Genomic DNA, 21083 nt, shown 5'->3' with positions numbered 1-21083 from the left:
GGAGGAGGTGGGTGAAGGTAGATGGTGGTGGGAGGTGCTGGGTACAGGTAGATGGTGGTGGGAGGAGGTGGGTGAAGGTAGATGGTGGTGGGAGGTGGTGGGTGCAGGTAGATGGTGGTGGTAGGTGCTGGGTGAAGGTGAAGGTAGATGGTGGTGGTGGTGTGGTGTAGTAAAGGTGGTAACTGGAAATTCTAGGAGTTGGTGGGTAAAGGATGGTGGTTAATGAAGATGCTGGGAGGTGATGAGTGTGGATAATGGTAGATGTTTCATAACTGAAGGTAGATGGTCAAGTGGAAATAGCAGGAAGTTATGGTGATGACAGGTGTCGGTGGTATTGGGTAGCAATGATGGTAGAAACAGTGGGCAGTGGGCAACTTACACCTTTGCCCTGTGCCCTTCCTCAGGCGCCCTTGGCCCAGCTCGTGGACACATCAAGCTCTCTGACTCTGTGGCTTCTTCCTTTGCAGACTCCATCGGGGGCCCCTTCCCTGTCACTTCTCACCGATGTCACCACAAGCAGAAGCACTGCCCGCCGGTGCTGTCCAGCGGGGGACTCCCGACCACGCCCCTGCTCTTCCACCCTCACACCAAGGGCTCCCAGATTCTCATGGACCTCAGCCACAAGGCCGTCAAGAGGCAGGCCAGCTTCTGCAATGCCATCACCTTCAGCAACCGCCCGGTCCTCATCTACGAACAAGTCAGGCTGAAGGTAGGGCCTCCTCCCTGCTGTCCACCACTGCCTCCCCCTCCGTCCCATCAGTACTATACCTGTCCCTTCCCTTCCCTCTCTCCTGTCACTTCTCTTCTTCTCTCATCCCTTTTGCTTTCTTTTTCTTATTTCTTACTTTTTTTTTTCTCCTTCCTCAACCTTCCCTATGTGACCAGAAAGGAACAGGGGAGTAGAGTGGCTAGGGGACCCATTGTCTGTGCCCAGGCTGGTGGGAAGGCTCCCTGGTGGGTGGGCTGCGAGTCTGCCCAGGGGTGGTCTTCAGAGAAGGGCTCACTACTCCCTCCTGGTCTGACTGATTGGGATCAGAGGCTGGATGGGCAGGGTTGTCTGAGCCAGCCCTCTGTCCATCCAGATCATCAAGAAGCAGTGCTGCTGGAGTGGAGCCCTGCGGCTGGGCTTCACCAGCAAGGACCCATCCCGCATCCACCCTGACTCACTGCCCAAATACGCCTGCCCGGACCTGGTGTCCCAGAGTGGCTTCTGGGCCAAGGCTCTGCCTGAGGAGTTTGCCAACGAGGGGAACATCATTGCTTTCTGGGTGGACAAGAAAGGCCGCGTCTTCTACCGAATCAATGACTCCGCTGCCATGCTCTTCTTCAATGGGGTCCGCACAACTGACCCTCTCTGGGCCCTGGTGGATGTCTACGGCCTCACACGGGGCGTCCAGCTGCTTGGTGAGTCCCACCCCACTGTGGGCCCTCAGATTCAGGGCACACCACTCAACCTCCCTGTGCTGGGGCCTACCACCGCCCAGCCCCATCAGGTGGCTTCTCACTAACTGGTAGCAGCTGCAAGGTCAGGTGGGTTTCAAGAGCACAGAATGCATCCTTCCTCCAAGCCCCCAGGAGCCCGGGTGAAGTGTCCACCCTGTTTACCCCCTCAGACTGCACAGACTTCACAGGGATAGTTGGCAGCTTTGAAGACCCCACCCCCGAAAGTAATGCAAAGTCATCATCGTTGCCGTCATCTGGAGTGTTTACTTTGTGTCAGGCACTTCACTGGTTAGTGGCATTCTCATGTTGTGTACCACTGAGTTGGAACTGACTTGTTGCTGGTCATCCAGTGGCTTTTTCAGAGGCAGTAAATTGCATGAGAGGAGATGGTCCATCTTTCTCCCTCAGGGCATTTCGTGGATTTGAACCATGAACCTTTGTGGCACAGTCCCTTGCCACTGAGCCACCAGAGCTCCCTCTCATTCTCATAGCAGTTCCATTATTCAGCCCATCCTGAGGAGACTAGAGCTCAGGGAGACACAGCCGGTAAGGGTTGGAGTCATCACTTGACCTTGAATCTCTCCAGCACCGAAACCAACTCAAACCCTCGAGTCTGCAGCTTCCCATGAAGCTGGGCTCCACTCCCACTCTTGTGCTTTTCATAGGGATGTCAGGTAAGAGAATGATGGGAGGGGGCCCCAGACCATACTAGGTGGGGTGCTGACCCTTCTAGTGAGAGGGTCATCCTGTAGGGGGCAGTGAGGAGCACTGAAAGACAGCCTTACCTGAGAAACCCAAGTTGTCGACATGGTGATGAGAGCAGGAGGCAGAGAGAGATGTAGGCATGGGACCCTAACATGCCAGGGCTGGGAGGGGCCTCAGAGAGGCTCAGACTCCCCAGGGCCACACAATGACTTAGTTGGTGGCTGAGTTGGGATGAGAACCCAGGTTCCCTGACTTCCAGTCCAGGATCCACCCTTCTGCACCTGTGTATGTGAACAAGTGTGTGTGCATATATGTGTGTGTGTATGAGCACACATGAGTGCTAAGTATCAACGCACTCATGGCTAAATGGTACGCCTCCATGCAGAGCCTGCTTGAGCAAGCTGTAAAATAGGGTGATGGGAAGATTAAGCGTAATTAATGAGGGTGTGAGTAAAGTGTCCAGCACAGTCCTAGGTACCAAGCAGATGCTCAGTTAATACTTTTATCCCGTCTTCCATGCCTGGTGTAGAGGTGGCTGGAACCCTTTTTCTTTCTTCTGACTTAAGAGCCCAGATATAGTGATGTTGTTCTTTCCAAAGCACCTTTATCTCAGTGAAAAGACAGTGAAATGAGTAATTGTTAGAAGTCTTTATGTTTGTTGAATTCCAGGCATCCCAGTGCTGGTTTCTTAACGCATAGTTTGAGAACCTTCTGTCTGCCAACTCAATCAAAATCTACATTTCCTACTGATGAGTTAAGAACCCGAACCAGCCGGTTGCTGGGTCCCAGCTCCCAGGAAAAGGAGCCCCGGGTGAGGAGTTCTGTCTGCTTTTCAATCCCTTGGTGAAATGCGTGCACCTATAGGACCTCTACCTGCCAGAGGTGTAAGGTTACACATGCAGGTAACTGAGCCCAGCAGACCAGATCGGATCCTGGCTTCACCCCGTAATCTCTGAGGCACTCCAGTTTCACCTGTAAGATAATAATAACCCTTCTTGAAGTTCAACCCTTCTTGAAGTTCAGGAGGAAGATTGTGAAGCAGCTGATACCCAGTGGCTATTAGGCACTCCCACAGAGTCTGAAGAAATAGTAATACAAATAGCAATAAAACTCCCCAAATAAAAAAAAAAAGCAGTCAAACCCATCAATTGTCATTGAGTCGACTGCCATTCACAGTGACCCTCCATCTTTTTGTGAAAGTTACAAATCTCTTTTTTTTCCCTCTGGGAAATATTTGCAGGAAGAGACTGCCAAGCTTTTCTCCCTCAGAGAGAAGCCAGGAGATTCAAACTGCTAACCTTTCAGTTAGCAGAATAACACATAATGCATGACACCACCGGAGCTCCTTATTCTGAAGAGGGCAACATTTAACCTCAATTTAAGTGAGCATCGTCCCTCCTGCTCACTGGCATTTCAAGCCTCTTGGAGTCCCACTATTTGAGTCTGAGCTCCAGCATGGCCACTTTTCTCTCAGCCTTCCTTAGTCTTCTCATCTGTAAAATGGTGTGTTAAGTGAGCACCTTCCTTCCCTCTGCTCAGATCTCCTTGGACCCTGACATTTCAAGGCTCGTGGTGTCCCACAACTTGAGTCTGAGCTCCAGCATGGCCACTTTTATCTCAGCCTTAGTCTTCTCATCTGTAAAATGGTGTGAGTACTATGACTTGACCCAGGACTCAACCCAGAGTGGTTTGAAAACAGTGAGGGAAATATTCTTGCTTTTTCCAAAGCCCCAGGTGCTTTCCCCATGATTCCCGAAGATCAAAATCCCACTCTAGTTTTAAAGGCCCAGCTCAGAATCTATCTCCTCCTTGAAGCCTCCCCAGATAGCACTGTGTTCTTCTTCCTTGGTCCATCCAAGTGTCTGTTTCCTCATAAGATGGTGAGAGGTTTAAGGTTATTCAGCTCTGTTCATCTCCTGGGTGTAATTTTGTACCTGGCTTGTGGAGGGCTCAGTGATATTGACCCAATGGTTAGAGGAGAGTGGTAGAACCCATAACTGTAGGATGTGTGAAGGAAAGTGTGGTTGGGAACGGCATGGAGGTAAACCCAGTCCTGCTACAGTCAGCCCCAGGCTCACTGAGAAATTAGGGGACAAAGCAAACACTCAAGACACAGATGTTTATTGTCTTTGAGTCAGAAGCAGCTTAGCTAACCCTCCGGTGTGTTTCCAAGGCTGTAAATCACGCGGAAGGAGATTGCCCATCTCCCTTTCCTGGAGTCAGTGGTGGATTTGAAATGTCAGAGGCTCGGCCTTTGGGTTAACAGTGTGACTCTCTACAGATAACACCAGAAAAGCTGCTCCAAGGCACAAGAGAAGACAGTGTGTCACCGAAGACTGAGCTCCCAGGGTCCCCGCTGTCCCACAGGTGGTATCCACCACTTAGCTCATTTCAGCCCCAGCAGCTGACCCTGGAGGGAAGGATTTTTATCCCTGTGTTGCAGGGACAAAAATGGACAATTCTGCTTGCCTCTGTAGATCTGTGGCGGAACTGAGATTTGAACTAGGGTTGTTTTTCTTTCTTTTTTTTAAAATTTATGAATTTTAATGAACATTTACAGAGATTTTGGATTTCCATTCATTCATTGTTGCACTTTTTTCCCTGCCCAGCCCTTCCCCCCAGTTCACTCTTCTCTTCAAAAAGCAAAAGAAAAACTCCTTCATTGGTATACAATCCCCCCATCCCCCACCCCAAGTGTACTCCACTATGCAACCTTAATTCTGGACTCTTGTGATAACCATAATACCCTATCATATATCGCTTTTAAACTGTTCTCTCCCTTATCTGTTTTAATGCAGTATACATAATTTATTCAGTTTTTCTCAGTCTTACCCCAACCCTGATGTCAGTCCCATTCTACAACAGGCACTATGAAGTATTTGTCTTTTTGTGACTGAGATACTTCACTCAGCATAATGTCCTCCAGGGTCACCCATTTTGAATAATATTGCATGAGTTCCTTGTTTTTCAATGCAGCGTAGTATCCCACTGTGTGACTATACCAGAGCTTCTCTATCCATTCGTTTGTTGATGGGCACTTAGGTTGTTTCCAACTCCTTGCTATTGTGAACAAAGCCGTGATAAACATGGGTGTACATATATCTGCTTGGATGGTGGTTATGGTCTCTTTAGGGAATATTCACAGTAGTGGAATTGCTGGGTCAAATATTTGCAACTTTTTGAGAAAGCGCCACACCACTTTCCACAGTGGTTGCACCATTTTACATTCCCACCAGCAGTGAATGAGGGTTCCAGTTTCTCTACAACCTTGCCAGCATTTGTTATTTGATGTTCTGTTAAATTTTGCTATTCTTACTGAAGTAAGATGATATCTCATAGTTGTTTTGATTCGCATCTCTCTTAGAGCTAGGACTTTTGAACATTTCTTCATGTGCTTGTTGGCCATCTGAATGTCTTCTTTGGTGACATGTCTGTTCATATCCTGTGCTCGTTTTTCTGTTGGATTATTTACCTTTATCTTGTTGTGATGAACTGGGTTTTCTAAACGTCAGAAGGCAGCTCTGGTGGTGCAGTCTGGAGTAAGTTACGCTCCTAACTCAAAGGTGGCATTCTCTGTCAGTTCAAACCCAGCAGTGTCTCCTCGCATGTGATTGACAGCCTCTAAAAACCCACTGGAGGGTCAGCTCTGAGTCGGCTGCTACTAAATGACCGTGACAGCAGTGAGAGAGAAGCACTGAAAAGTGTCTTTCCCGTCAAACCCCTGCTCCCACCTTGAGTGTAGGCATTAAGGGAAGCAAGAAACGCTGAGGGTCTGAGGAAGGATCCAATCCAGGAAGTCTTCTTGAAAGAGGGCGTTTAGGCTGAGTTTACAAGTTCCAGGATGGTTTGGGTGGGTAGGAATGAAGGAGAACTTCTAGGTAAGAGGGGCTTCTAAACCTTAGGGGCCTAGAGAAGAATTTGAAGGCCCCTGTCCTGGGACCTGAGCCCAGGCAGCCTGACCTGGCCCGGCCCCGTTCTCCCCGTTTGACTATAAATGGATCGCCCTACGGTGTTTCCAGTGGCGTTTAGGTTTCCCGGCAGGCTCATCAATGAAGCCAAAGCCCGGGTTCATCTCCATCCCAGCTGTAAATCACTGTAATCCCTGGGCATTTCCAGACAGTGACGGTAGCCCTAAATTCAATTAAAAGATCTCTTCATTTTGTTCTTCCTAAATGGATTTTTCATTTGTTTAATTAAAAAAAAAAATAGGAGTCATCCAAGATACCTTCTTCTGAGGTGAACTTGCTGTGCTAACCCCTCGTTCCTGGGCCCCTGCCTCTGGGATCCAACCAGCTTATCTGGTCTTAGTGTCGATTTCTTCTCCTCCTTTCCCTCTCCTCCCTGCTTCCATCTCCCCTGCCTGTCTTCTCAGGTCCAGATGGCTGTGCCTTTTGGACCTGCCCTTCCATTCTGTTTCCTCTCTCATCATTTCCTGAGGCTGCAAGTGAGGGTTTGGGGGTTCTTTCTTCCTCTGCTGCTTGTTTGGCTGAGACACACCCCTTCCCACACTCTCCTGTCTACCTCCAGATTTCTCTTCTGAAGAAAGTAGCTTTCAGTGTTGATGACCCTGCGGTCATTCCTAGGGTGATTGTACCCCAAAACAGCGACTCATCTTTAGAGATTTCCAGCTAAGTCTGCCTCTGCCATAGGCCTCTGAATCCCACCTGCTTTGTTATCTGCCGCTCAGACAGGAGGTTCTGGGTACCTGACCCATAGAGGGTCTGAGCGGCCGTCTCCCCAGCTGGGCAGAGGCAGGGCTGGTGTCTCCCATGATGGGCATAACTGCTACCATCGCTCTGACCCCCTCTATGACCCCCGCAGGCCAGCTTCAGCTCTCCGTGCTCCACAGTCCCCCGATTTACTGGCCTTCTGCAAATCACTCAGGCGCCCTGGCCCAACCCCGGGCTGGTTTCTCCCAGAAAAACGGCCTCCTAACTCCCGCCAGCAACTAAATAAACACATGTTTTATGGGGTGATTAATACTTGGAGAGAGAGATAAGCTCCTCTCTCAATTTTTCAAGGTCTTTCTCCTCAGAAATGTTGGTTCAGGAAGAGCAATCAGGGGTCCTAGCGGTGGGCTTTTGAGCCAGGACACCACTGAGTACCCCTTTGTGGCCACCCAGGCACTGTGCAGGAGCTGTGGGGAAACAGAAGCATAGAAACCCAGTCTCTCTGCTTTTCTTAATGAGTGTTTACCTTGGGGAACATTCCATATGCCACTGCAGGATGGTCTCTATCCAAGACTGCAATTAACTGTAGGCTGAAAAGTCTTACTGAGGGTGCAGCTGGGGAGTAATCCAGGAGGACTTCCTGTAGGAGGTAAATTTCAAGCCAGGAATGAAGGGAGGTGAAAAGAATATACTGATTGAGAAGGAACATTTTAGGCCAGATAGGAGGGGTATATGCTGTCACAGAGATGAGAGTTAGGAGTTGGAAGGGGGCCCTTGGTGTAATAATTAATGTGTTTCACTGTTAATTGAAAAGCTGACAGTTCAAATTCACCATCCTCTCTGTAGGAGCAAAGACCTATTGATTTGCTGCCATGCAGATCACTAGGAAACCTTGGGGACAGTCCTGCAGCACCCCATAGGGGCTCTTTGGGTTGGATTTGACTCAATGACACCTAGCAGCAACTTCATCATTCTGGGAAGATGAGGGAAGAGGAGGAGGAGGAGGATGAAGTAGGAAGATAAAGAAGGTGTGTGCATACGTCACAGGGGAGAGAACCATCATGGTAGAATGTTTCCTGCAGCTTTTATGTTGTCAGGTTCTTCTGTCAGAATTGTGGGCAACATGGAGAAACATGAGGCCTAGAGAATGATTTAAATCCTCTTAGCTCATCAGCCAGGCTTGGTCTAGAATTCAGAGCGCTGGGGCATAAGGTCAGTGAGCAGAAGCCTGTTGACGCATCAACACGGTAGTGGCTGAACCCAGGAAAGTGTCAGGAAGGCATGAGTGTCTGTCCCAAGGGCTTGTGACATTCTGCTTTGTCATTAGTCATTGCTCCTGCCTGCACACATGTTCCCAGGTAGAAGAGCCCCCTCGGAAGGCAGAGATGTATGTGAGGACTGAGCTGCTGCTGGGCTGATTTGGTGGGGTGCTGGACCCACCCTGCAGCACTACAGTGAGGGGCCCCGGCCCCTCTGGAGTTAGGACCCCTACATCAGCTCTCCTGTTCAGGGCATGCCCAGCTTGATGGCAGTGGCAGCAGTGGGAGCCAGAGGACAAGGACCACACTACCATCTGGGGCTTCCGCTTCCCAGGCTAAACCAATATTTACTCTCAGCGGTGGCCGCCAGGGGCTGAGAGGCAAATATTAGTTTAAGGAGCCTGAGCCAAGCTCTTGAGACAGGGGAAGAGTTGAAGATGGGGATTGTGACTTCTTCTTTTTTGACAATTTTCATTTCTTCATCAAAAATTTAAAAAAAAAAAGTGTTCCTCTATTTCAGAGGCTCCTCAGCCAATTCCTTTCTGTTCACCCAAATTCTATCAATAATATCAGCCCTACACCCACCTCCCTTCCTGTAGGAAGCCTTTTCTGCCTGCCTGGGACGATCCTGCCCCTTCCTTAATGTTGAAGGTTTTGGACGTCTCAGTTCTGATTCACATACTGTTCTGCTCTTTAAGAAAACAGCCTGAATCGTTGTACATGTTATAATCATCATCTGTCTCCTATATAGACATATCTTATGCATTTCTCCCTGTAGTTTACTGAGCTCCCCACAAGAGCTTTCATGCACTTTATTTTATCTTCACATCAACCCTAAAAAAAAGGTTATTATTGGACTCCTTTTCACAAACAAGGAAATGGAAGCTCAGAGAGGTTCAATAACTTGCTCAAATATACACAACTTGTTATTGGAGGAACTGGGATTTGAACTCAGAAGCTTGGACAGCATTGCCTCTCAATTTCTTTAGATATGAGTCCATTTGGGCTCCCTGTGAATTCTGGCTATCCCCCAGGGTTGAGGACATATGTTCCCTAGAATAGAGTTAACCAGAGCTCAAGGCTCCAGGGATCAACCTGCATGTTGGGCACCATGTGGAGAAGCAGAGAGGCTGCTGGGACCTACAATGATAGTAGCGCAAAGAGAGGCAGTGGGGTGCCCAGAGTCCCCAGTTCATTCCTCAGGGTGGCTTTGCCCGCCTCATCGTTTCCTGAAGAGTTTCAGAACTATGTCTACTTCTATTCAGGATACACTTTGATTTTTCTACCAGAATGAACATACTAAATGGAGGAGTATTTAAATTGATATAGCACTGATTTTTAACTTGCAAAATGGCAATTTCTTAGGGTTCTGTCTAGTATCTTTTAGGGAGCTGTGGTGGATTAATGGTAAGGAATTGTGCTGCCAAAGCAAAGGCACATAGTTTGAATCTACCAGCTTCTCCGAGGGAGAAAGGTAGGCACTCTTCTGTGATTTATTGCCTCTGAAAACCCGCTAGAGGGTTAGCTGTGGGTTGATTCAGACTCGATGGTGTGCAACAACAACAGTATGTGTTTTGCTAAAGATACATTTATGGGGACCTTTAAGAGACTTGAGGGACCTCTGCTTTGCGATATATGTGTGCAGGGAAGGAGTAGGGTCTTGCAGTATTAGGGACAAAGTCATCCTATTGGAAGTAGATGTGACTGAATCATAGCTTGTGTAATTACTAGCTTTGGGTGGATTTCTCAGCTTTTTGGTATTACAACCTCATTGTCTATGTTTTGGGCATAATTATTACTCCAAAATGTATCTTACAAGAAGTTTGTGAGTCTCACAGTTATGTGAAAGTGTTTTCCACAAATGAGGAAGGCTACTACTACTATCTTTAGATTTAAAAAAATTCCTAATTTAAAGGCCACCAACACACTCACACACACCCCAACCTCCCACTCCTATGCCCATCCTAAAATAAGGAGCCTATAAATCAGGCCCGTGTTGGAGTGAAAGTGAAACACGTATTTGAAATTGGTCTTGGCCCTGTCTAAGGTTCTCCAGTGGAGTTGCTTGGAGCACTGGGATTCCACTTAGCGCTCTCTGAGCCTGATCCATGCAAAGTGGCCTGATGTTTGCTTCCCAGAGCCTTCTGGTGAGGGGATTTACAGAGAGAGAGAGAGAGCAGAGACTGGTGTGAGTTTTTGGGTGCACACCAGAGCAGATACAGAAACCTCTCACCACTCAGGCTGTGTCCCCTATTCCTCCCTGGCTCCTTCCCCTGTCCCGTGCCAGATGCTGACCTGAGGATGTTTATGGAGACAGTAAACTGGATGGCAGCGCGTTCCCAACAGCAGCCTGGCAGATAGCAACAGGTGGCAGGGCGGCTGCAGGCTGACCTGGGTTAAAGATTACCCAGAGCTCCGGATGTGAGAGTCTAAACAAACATGACTTGCCGCTGATGTCAGGCTCGGCTTCCGAGGAGCCCCCCTACCTCCTGAGGCTCTGCACTGCCCAGCCTGCCTGGTTTCCCAGGACTGGTTGGCAATGCGTGTCCCCAGGGCTGGCTTCCCTCCTGTCCCTCCCTCTCTCTCTCTCTCTTTAGCTCACATTGTTTTTCATCATTTGCTAATGCAGTTTTCCACCTTGAGTGCCCTTCCTCTGTCTACCCTGCTGTCCTTTTGGGCCCAGATCAAACTGTGTCCTTCCTTCCTTCCTTCCAGGATGCCCTCCCTAGCCGGAGTCAGGGAGGGACCTCAGCCCTTTACAAGGTTGGAATGCTTATCCTAAAGAACAGACTAAGGGCCTCAAGGTGTGTGGACCTAGGACACATCATGGATCCAGTCAAGGAGTTCTCGAACGGTCAGAAGTGTCCAAAGATAGGGGCTGGTGGTAGCCTTGGGAGGGGGTGAGCTTCCTGCCCCTGGGAACATACTAGCCCAGGCTGAGTGAACATTTAGCAGGGATACATGGGCTTCCTGGTGTGACCTCTAAGGTTTGATCTAGCCCCAGATGTCAAGAATCTTCTAATGAAATAGTATTAAAACAGCTTCATCCCTTAAGCTTGGACCATCCCACTGTTGGTTCCCCAGGGCTCAGGGCTGGGCACACAGTTGGTCAGTGGGTAGGAACCTCGGCAGAGAAGCCTACATACACTTGTAGTCTCCTGCCTTCTGCCCTTCCAGGGCCAGACGACTCCTGCTCTGGCCAAAGGTAGCTGGAGCACCTTGGCCAGGGCTAGAATGGGCCAGAGCTGGAGACTGACCATTTCCATCCAGCAGAGGGGAGCCAGCCTAGCAGACTGTCCCTGCTATCGCATGCCACCCTCTCCTGTCATAAACACCTCTAATGCGGGCAGCCTGTGTCTCAGCCACAGATTACATAACTTGTTGCTACCAAACATGGGGCCACCCCACTGCTTGGGGTCACAGGCTGTGTATCTGGTTTTCCCCAGCTGGGTCCCAGGGCTCGGTCCTACCCCGTGGTAGTCGCACAGTGTCCTCCTATGGCCTTGGGGGCCCAGTCGCTTCCCTGACCTCTGACTTGGTGACAGTTTACTGAGCTATGGCCTCTCCTGTCCCATCTCTGGAGAGGGCTCTGGCCAGCTCCCCCAGCTCGGGTTTCATCTATTTCAGGGCCCCGGCATAGCTGGGCCCACTGATGGGTGGCTATTTTGGAGCTTGCTGGCTGCCTGCAGCTGCTCCTGACCCCGAGGGGTGGAGGGGGTGGGAGAGAAGACGCCCTTGGGCCGGACACTGGCCCCAGGGATTCCGTTTTTAGCTGTTTCCCACATTTCCTCCTGTACCTCCTCTCCCAAGGGCAGCAATAGTTCACGCAAAGCCACAGGGGTGCTCTGCTACCTTCTTGTCCCCATCATTTCTCTTCGCTTCTGTCTCCATTTAGTTTCTCGATTCTGGCCTCAGAGTAGTACCTTGGCTCTGTGAATATTTCCCAGGAGCCCATCATGATGGATATGAAGTTTTGCATAAAGGCTCACAAAGTCAGTTGCCCAAGTCCAGGTGGTCTTAACTTTGACAAACTCAGTGTGACACACACCCCTAGCTGAGTTATTAAGATGGGGTGCCAGCCACTCCCTACTCTGTCTCTCTCACTGATCCCTGCAGCCACATCACAGGGCGGTATTAGGTTCCTGCTCTCCAGGTGAGACTCTGAGTGAGGCTGGAGGAAAGGTGTTTATCCCCAAACCCACACAGTCAAGTGCAGGATTAGAGATTTAAACTCAGTTCTGTAGCATCCCAAAGCCCTCATGTACTCCTTCTGAACTGTGCAGCATCTGACTGGTGGTGGGTGTGGAGATAGCTTCCCAGTAGATAGAAAGAACATATTCAGTCCTGTGCCAGCTTCACAATGCTACAATGTTAATGTGCTTGAATCTAGTGTTACAACCACTGTTTCCTAATCCATTTCATTGTCAGTCTTCCTCTGACCCTCTACCAAGCATGATGTCCTTCTCCAGGGACTGATCCCTCTTGACAACTTGTCCAGAGTACATGAAACAGTCTCCCCATCTTGACGCCTGAGGAGTATTCTGGCTGAAATTCTTCCAAGACAGATTTGTTTGTTTCCGGAGCCTATGGTGTACTTGGTATTCGGTGCCAGCACTGTAATTCAGATGCATCAACTTGGCTTTGGTCTTACCCATTGCCCAGCATTGCATACTTGGGGAGTTATTGAAGATACCACGGCTTGAGTCAGACACACCTTAGTCCCCAAAGTGGCATCTTGGCTTTTTCAAATGATAAAGAAGTTTTTTTGCAGCAGGCGTACCCAACGCAGTATGTCATTTGCTTTCTTGACTGCTGTTTCCATGACTGTTGATTGTGGGTGGATTCAAGTAAAAATGAAATAAATATCCCCCCCCTTTTATCAAACCCATACCTTTTCAACCTGTATGCAGAACAGATTATCTGGGTGACTGGGCTCTATGAGGAGAAATGTGGCATCAGGATTGGAGGAAGATTCATCAACAGTCTGCATTATGCAACCCTGCTTGTTGAAACTGAGGAGGACCTGAAACACTTGCTGCAGAGGGTCAAGGACCACAGCCTTCAACATGGATTGAGGCTCAATATAAAGAAAACAAAGATTCTCACCACTGGGCCAGTTGGCAGCATCAGGATGGAGGGTGAAGAGATCAAGATTGTTAACAGCTTTAGTTTGCTTGGCTCCACAGTCAACACTCTTGGCACCGGCAACCAGGAAATTAAAGGACATGTTGCAATGGGAAAGTCCATTATTAGGGACCTCTCTAAAGTACTGAAGAGCATGGTGTCAGTCTGGAGACTAAGGTGTGCCTGATAAAGGTCATAGTCTTTGCAATCACTTGTTATGCATCAGAGAGTTGGATAATGACTAGGGAGGGTAGAAGGAGAATTGATGCCTTTGAGCTGTGATGTTGGAGAAGAGTATTGAATATACCATAGACTGCTAAGAAAATGAACAGGTTCATCCTGGAGAGAGTTAAACCAGGCTGCTCCTTGGAGGCAAGGATTCTGAAGCTTTGTCTGACATATTTTGGACATATTGCAAGGAGGGACCAGTCCTTGGAGAAGGACGTCATACTTGGGAGGGTGGAGGGACAGTGCAAGAGAAGAAGGCCCTCTATGAGGTGGAGTGATTCAGTGACTGGGGTAATCGGGATGGGTGTGTCAGAGACAGTTAGATTGGCATGGGTTAGAGTAGAGTTTAGGGCTGTTGTACACAGGGTCGCTGAGTCCCAGGCGACTTGACTGCATGTTAATAACAACAACAAACAACATCAAACTCTAAGAGCAGTTCTACTGTGTCTTACTAAGTGTTGCTATAAAGCTGCAGTTAACTTGATGGCAGTTGTTGTTAGGTGCTGTCGAGTCAACTCGTAGACTCTGGGAACAATAGTCCTGAACTCTGTGCCCTCATGATCGTCTCTGACATACTTGAATCCATCTGCTTGAGAGTAGGCTAATAGAGAATTCAGGGCGGTGAGGGTCACACTAGACCCTGGGCTGGTCAGGGCACATGTGGTCCTGAGGGTTTATGTGTGGAGGGTGGAGTGAGAGGAGCGCATGTGTCAGGAGACCCTGCAGTCCTTGCATATGTGACTGGGCCTCTCTGAACTCCTGCCCCCCCCCAACCCCCCTTCATCCTGTTTCTCCATCCCTCTGCATTCCCCAGGGGCCACAGCCTGGAATCCCTTGGAGGAGGGTAGGGGCTGTTGTCAGGTTCCAGGTCAGCCACAGGCCGTCACCAGCTCCCCACTCTCCACATCCCTGCCCCTCCCTCCTCCGCTCCAGCCCCTCTTTGCCTCTCCGCAGCCTCCCAGCCTCTCTGCACCACTGCTGTCACTGAGTCAATTCCCTGGAATAATCGCATTTTCCAGTCGACTCCCTCCTCCCAGCTAAGCACGTTGCCCGGAAACCTCAACCAGCCAGGCCTCAAGAGGTTTCTCCAGAGGGGCTGGAGACCTGAGGAGAGCTCAGCACCCTCACTTCGCCTGGCCCCAGACAACACGGTTCCTGGAGGGGTGGGGTAGGGAAGGGAAAAGAAAGCATGAGAATGGAGAGGGGGCTGTCATCTCCAAGCTGCTACTCCCCTGCCCAGCTCTGGAGGGGAACCATGGAGGGTCAGGTCAGGGAGGGGAGCAGACTGTTCCTTGGAGGATAGGTCAGAGAAAAGACCCTTGGGGAAGAGTGGGTCTAGAGTGTGGCACCAGCCAAACTATTCGGTCAGTACACAGGGATGTTGTTGTGGCCTACTGGTAAGGAGCTGTTCTGTCAACCCAAAGGCACATGGTTTGAATCCACCAGCCGCTTCATGGGAGAAAGATGGGTCATCTCCTACAGTCTTTGAAAAGCTGCTGGAGAGCAAGTATAAGTCGTTTCTGACCTGATGGCAAATAACAGTAACAACAGCAACAGCATGGCCTGGAAATGAAGAATATGGTGTCAGGAGTTCTCTGAACTTTATCTGTAAAATGGAACACCTTTGGGAGCTGCTTTTTGTTTGAAATTCAGAGTAATTCGTGGCACAGGATGATTAGTCTTATACATTCTAGAGTTCCAGAATTCTAAAGTTCAGATCTGTTGTTGATAGGGTCACCATGAGCCATGGTTGACTTGATGGCACCTAGTAACAGCTACTACCATGAAGCGGGATGTAACACAGCCATTAAGAAACCAGAAGTTTAGGATGGGTGTCTAGGACATCTGAATAAACCACCAAGCTTACTGCTAGTGAGTTGATTCTAACTCTAGAGTGACCCCATGGGACAACGGAGAACTCCCCACAGGGCTTCCAAGGCGGTAAATCTTCAGGCAGCAGACTGCAGCATCTCCCTCCCGAAGAGCAGAGGGGGGAATGGGTTCAAATCACTCACCTCAAGGTCACCAGCCAAATGCTTTACCCACACCACCACCACCATGGCTCCTGTTTAGGACCTAGGAAGTGGGAAAAGCTCCTTGTGGAAAAGGAAACCTGTGTGGCAGAGCTCTGCACCTGGGGTCCATACTTCACATGGATCAGGAAGGCCCTGAAATTATCCTTAGAATTTGGTGGGAATGCCTTTCCTCCTCCCTCTCCTGGGGAGAGAGGTCAAAAACATCACCAGATTGTCACAGGCATTCGTTAACTCATTGTGTTGGTGTTGTCGAGTACCATAGAGTAGGACTTGACCCATAGCTGACCCTCCAGCAGGATTTCAGAGGCAGTTAATCTCATGGGAGGAGACTGGCCATCCTTTGGGCAGCTGGTAGCCTCGAACCACATGCCTTAGGGATTGTAGCACAGCTTCTTGCCACTAGGCCACCAGAGCTCCCCTTTTTGTTACTCAGATTAAAATCCACTGGCATTTTTGCTTCTTGGCCTTTTTGCTAAAATGTCTCCTCACTCATTACTGTCCAGTTGGGTTCTATTCATAGCCGACCCTCCGTTAGGTTTCCAAGGCTGTAAATCACGGGGGAGGAGGCTGCCCATCTTTGTCCTGCTGAGATTCAAACCTCCAGAGAAGAGCAGCTTTTGAGCGTGAGCTGACAGCAAAATTCTCAATGGACAATCATGGTCAACAAAATTGTTAAGGAGCTCTGACAACTTAGAGTTGCACTGCTGGCCCAGAGCTGTGTGCATCTGGAGGTTCAAAGCCATCAGATACTCAGCAGGACAAAGATGGACCATCACTCCTGGTAAGACTTAACCGCTTCTAAGGCTGGATCAACACCAAGTGCTTAGCGCTCTTTAGATGCTGACAAATAAAAAGGGCCCAGAGCTAAACATTTTATTTTTTTTAAAATTTATTTTATTTCATTATTTTTTGTGTGTACCGTCAAATCAGATCTGACTGATAAAGGAGGAGATTGCTCCTCCGTCTCCAGCAGAGCATCTGGTGGATTTGAACGGTGTATCTCTGAGATTGCAGTGCAGCTTCTTGCCACTAGGCCACCAAAGCTCGCCACATTTTATTTTTTTTTTTAATATAACCATATACTTTGGAGAGCTCTGCAGGACTAGCGGGTAGGAGTTGCACTGCCAACCCAAGATAACTGTTTGGAAACTACCAGCTGCTGAGAGAAAGATGGACAATCACCTCCCAGTCAGTTTACAGCTGTGGTCAGCTACAGGTTGGTCAGACTTGGTAGCAATGAGCTTACATGTGTATATACATATATACGCATATATGTGTATATAGACATATATAAGGGAGGTCTGGTGACTTACTGTGTACATATACATATATTTATGTGTATGGTGTACACACACACACACACGCACACGCATATTTAAGGGAGCTCTGGTGGCCTACTGGCAAGAAGCTGTGCTGCAGTACTAAAGGCATGCAGTTCAAATCCACCAGCTGCTCCATGGGAGAAGGATGGGCAATCTCCTCCCTTTGAATTTACTGCCTCTGGTTTAGTGAGTAGTGTGTGTGTGTGTAGGAAGCTCGTGAGTTGTGTGTGTGTGTGTGTGTGTGTGTGTGTGTGTGTGTGTGTGTAGAGAGCTCTGGTGGCTTAGTAAGGAGCTGGGCTGCTAACACACACTTGAACCGTGGGAATGATCTGCGAGAAAAAGATGGGTGGTGTCCTCCTATGTGAATATTGCCTCTGATAAACCCACTGGAGGGACAGCGAGGGCCGGTTCCAATTCGAAGGTGTGTTAACAACATACATACACAGATGTACCGCGAGGTGCCATGTAGCTCCACCTCCTGGTGAAGCTCCCGGAACGAAACAAGGCCACATCAGCTCCGTCCTCACCCTCCTGCTGGGCTGGAACCCATGGTTATTCGGCATAGGCTTATTGTACAAAAAGGGACAGGAAGCACCTATATGCTATTTAGAAACTGATGTTTTAAATTGGGGTCTCTTTCTGATCTTCCTTTGCTTAAATCAATAGTTAAATGCCCTGCACAACTTGGTAGCCTGCTTTTTCCTCATTAATGTTATGTCATAAGCATTTTTTCCAAGCCAATCAAAAAGTCGCCATTTCAGTAGTGTGTTATGTGAACTATGAGAAAGAATGTTCAGAGGGCTGAACACCAGACCAGCGGCCGCGCACTGCCCCGCCGCCTCGTCCTGGGTCTGACGCTCGCTCTGTCTGTCTCCCTCCCGCCCCCCGCCGGTTCCCGCGGGCCACAGACAGCGAGCTGGTCCTCCCGGACTGCCTCCGGCCGCGCTCCTTCACCGCCCTGCGACGGCCATCGCTGCGCCGGGACGCCGACGAGGCGCGACTCTCCGTGAGCCTGTGTGACCTCAACGTGCCGGGGCCCGAGGGCGACGAGGGCGCACCGGCCGCCGGCTGCCCGATCCCGCAGAACTCGCTCAACTCGCAGCACAGCCGCGCGCTGCCCGCGCAGCTCGATGGCGACCTCCGCTTCCACGCGCTGCGCGCTGGCGCGCACGTCCGCATCCTGGACGAGCAGACGGTGGCGCGCCTGGAGCACGGGCGCGACGAGCGCGCGCTCGTCTTCACCAGCCGGCCAGTGCGTGTGGCCGAGACCATCTTCGTCAAGGTCACGCGCTCCGGGGGCGCGCGGCCCGGCGTGCTCTCCTTCGGAGTCACCACGTGCGACCCCAGCACCTTGCGGCCGGCGGACCTGCCCTTCAGTCCCGAGGCGCTGGTGGACCGGAAGGAGTTCTGGGCCGTGTGCCGCGTGCCCGGGCCCCTGCACAGCGGCGACATCCTGGGTCTGGTGGTCAATCCCGACGGCGAGCTGCATCTCACCCACAACGGCGCCGCCGGCGGCATGCAGCTGTGCGTGGACGTCTCGCAGCCGCTCTGGATGCTCTTCAGCCTGCACGGGGCCGTCACGCAGATCCGCATCCTCGGTGAGTGTCCCCGTGGGCCTACCAGTCTCCTCTGACACCTGGGCAGGGGCTGGGGGCCTGGACACTCGAGGCTGGCTCTCACCTGCCCTCCTCAAGGCCAGAGACCCAGCATCACGTCTTCCCTGGAGGTGGGAGATGGGGCCAGCTGGTGAAGGAATATCTGGTGACCCTCCTTCCCTATGCCCAGCATCCTAGGGGCTTGCCAAAACTTAATGGAACCAGAAAGTTTTTTCTACTCTATGCTTGATCTTGCAGTAGTTTTTGTGGTGTCCCATCGAGTCTAAACCAACCCATAACTGACCCTCCCGCGGGTCTTCAGAGGAGGAGATTGCCCATCTTTTCCCCATATAGCAGTTGGTGGACTCGAACGGCTTACCTTTACAGTGGCAACTAAATTCTACCAGAGCTCCCAGTTAAGTGGCTTTCAAATCTCCGAAAATGCACCGTTTCATCTTTGGGAGGAGGAAAGTGAGGCTTGAATTTCACTCTCAGCTGATTGACCAACATTCCCACAGATACATAAACAGCCTAGATACACAATCCCTGGAGGCCATTTACGAGAAGGCAAAGAGGAGGTTTTTCTACCAGCAATGAATTTTTTGAGGCAGGATTTGTATTTTCTCTAAAATGGAAATAAAAGTCTGCCTCTTAGTGTGGTCCTGAGTTTCTCAAACATCTCTGTGTGTGCAGGGCATTCTGTGGAGGCCTGTGAGAGAACCACAGGTGAGTCAGGAAGTGTGCTGTGTAACGGAGGAGTCCAAGAACAGACACCACCTTGGCCTTGTGGCTGTTTTCCTTTATGTGTGGTTGGGAGTAGTCTGCCCAGAGCAAGGAGTTGAGAATCCCCCACGGGCTCTCTGGACAGAGGACTTTGGAGGCCAGGCCGCCCTGCATCAGCTTGTTCCCCTTCATGTGGATGTACTGTACCTTTTAGACCCCCAGTAAGGAAGAAGGAAGGAAGGAGAGAAGGAGGTGGGAGAGGGATGGAGGGAAGGAGAGAGTGGAAGGCTGTAGGACCAGAGGAGCATGGCAGGTGGTGCAGAGCATTTCAGAGGCTCCAGTGCTGAGGAGAAGGTGGTGTCAGGGACTGTGAATAGGGATGCCAGGGCTCTGAGAAGAAGGGGTGTAGCTAGGATGAGAAGGAGCCTTGTCAGGCTGGGATGGTAACTTTACTTGCTGGCAGGAGGGCACTTTGAAGGTGAAGGATACCTGGGATGGGGTGGAGATCGGAGCTTAGGCAGGGCACAAGTTTGGAGACTGCTGATAGAGTAAGAGCATGGGAAGAACTTGCAGGAGTGAACAGAGAGATAGGAACAGGGCACCAGACCCATCTGTGAAGCCCTGCCCTGAGCCTGTGGCTGGGATGCCTGGCCCAGCAATGCCACTGCTGTCTCCTGGGAACCCACTGTCCAGGGAGGAGAGGCCCTCGGCTCTGAGTGGCCCTTGGCTCTGAGTAGTTAGTGTTTCTTTCCATTCACAGGCTCCACCATCCTGGCTGAGCGGGGCATCCCATCTCTCCCCTGCTCTCCCGCCTCCACGCCCTCTTCACCCAGTGCCCTGGGCAGCCGCCTATCTGACCCCCTGCTCAGCACGTGCAGCTCTGGACCTCTGGGTAGCTCTGCTGGTGGTACGTTTGCTGCCTGTGTCCCCCCACCCCACGTCTCGTTCCATGGTGACTACCCCACCCCCATGGTCAGGCAGGGATGCAGCCTTTGGGGTTAGGAAGAGCTAAGCCTGGCTCTGCGAACTCTTACTCATTTCCGGGATAGATCCCATCCTGTCCCCGCCTCCACAGCACCCAGCGAGGGGGCTCCTGTCTTACATTCTAGCTCCCTGCCTGTCTCCAGTCTGCTTTTCATTTCCCCCCCTCCCACTGGCTTATGACCACTCTTGCCCCTGATAAGGGGATGAGGGGGCCGGAAGTGGGATGCCCCAGAAGTACATCTTCTCCTTTCTCTTGCCTAAGAAGTGAGGTCATCGGGGTAAACAAGGAGATTCTCAGCAAATGCAGGTAGCACAAGAGAGTAGTGGGTCTTCTCTGGGCCTGGTTGAGCCCCGACTCCTCCTGACTGACGTCCCCTTGTTCCTAGGCACAACCCCCAACTCACCAATGAGCTTGCCTGAGTCACCCCTGACCCCAGGCACGGGCCAGTGGAGTGATGAGTGCACCATTTGCTATGAGCACGCAGTGGACACGGTCATCTACACGTGTGGCCACATGTGCCTCTGTTACGCCTGCGGCCTGCGTCTCAAGAAAGCTCTGCACGCCTGCTGCCCCATCTGCCGCCGTCCCATCAAGGACATCATCAAGACCTACCGCAGCTCCTAGCCCAGTGCGGCGCCCTGCCTCGCCCGCCCAAATCCTCAAGACTCTGGTTCAGCTCCAGCCAAGGGCCATGCCAAGAGGGCCTTCTCCTCTTCCTCATTCTGGAAACTTTTCTCCTCTCCATTAAACATGGGAACCTGGGCCCCTCAAGGTTTGCAGAGGGAGTATCAGGCAGGGTGGTGGGGCTTTAAGGCAGAGGCGTGGAGAGGAGGCCCGTCCTTCGTCCTTCGCCGTCTCTGATCCTACTCTTCCTGAATGCAGAGGGGCTGAATTAGAGCCGCCTCATCTGGGCTGATTTCTCAGAGGGCCTCTGGTCTGCGGGGCACCTTTGTGAGGAGGAGAAAAGGGGCCCTTCCTTGGGGCCGCTGTGGC

General features: G+C 50.8%; 1 protein-coding gene across 1 annotated transcript in view; it reads left to right on the top strand.

Moving 5' to 3' along the window:
* The window catches only part of NEURL1 (neuralized E3 ubiquitin protein ligase 1), an 87267-nt gene extending 66480 nt beyond the window's left edge, over window positions 1–20787 (top strand). The window contains exons 2-6 of the mRNA XM_006879960.1: window positions 468–709; window positions 1083–1404; window positions 17696–18385; window positions 19866–20012; window positions 20476–20787. Coding sequence (XP_006880022.1) covers window positions 468–709; window positions 1083–1404; window positions 17696–18385; window positions 19866–20012; window positions 20476–20714 — 1640 coding nt within the window. The 3' untranslated portion in view covers window positions 20715–20787. The remainder of the gene's footprint in view (window positions 1–467; window positions 710–1082; window positions 1405–17695; window positions 18386–19865; window positions 20013–20475) is intronic.
* Window positions 20788–21083: the final 296 nt, after the last annotated feature.

Source organism: Elephantulus edwardii, unplaced genomic scaffold (genome assembly GCF_000299155.1).
Source record: "Elephantulus edwardii isolate Elephantulus edwardi_28Jun2011 unplaced genomic scaffold, EleEdw1.0 scaffold00006, whole genome shotgun sequence".
NCBI classification, from domain to species: Eukaryota; Metazoa; Chordata; class Mammalia; order Macroscelidea; family Macroscelididae; genus Elephantulus; species Elephantulus edwardii.
Note: the sequence above shows the minus strand (reverse complement) of the source record. Positions and strands in the feature narration are given on the sequence as shown.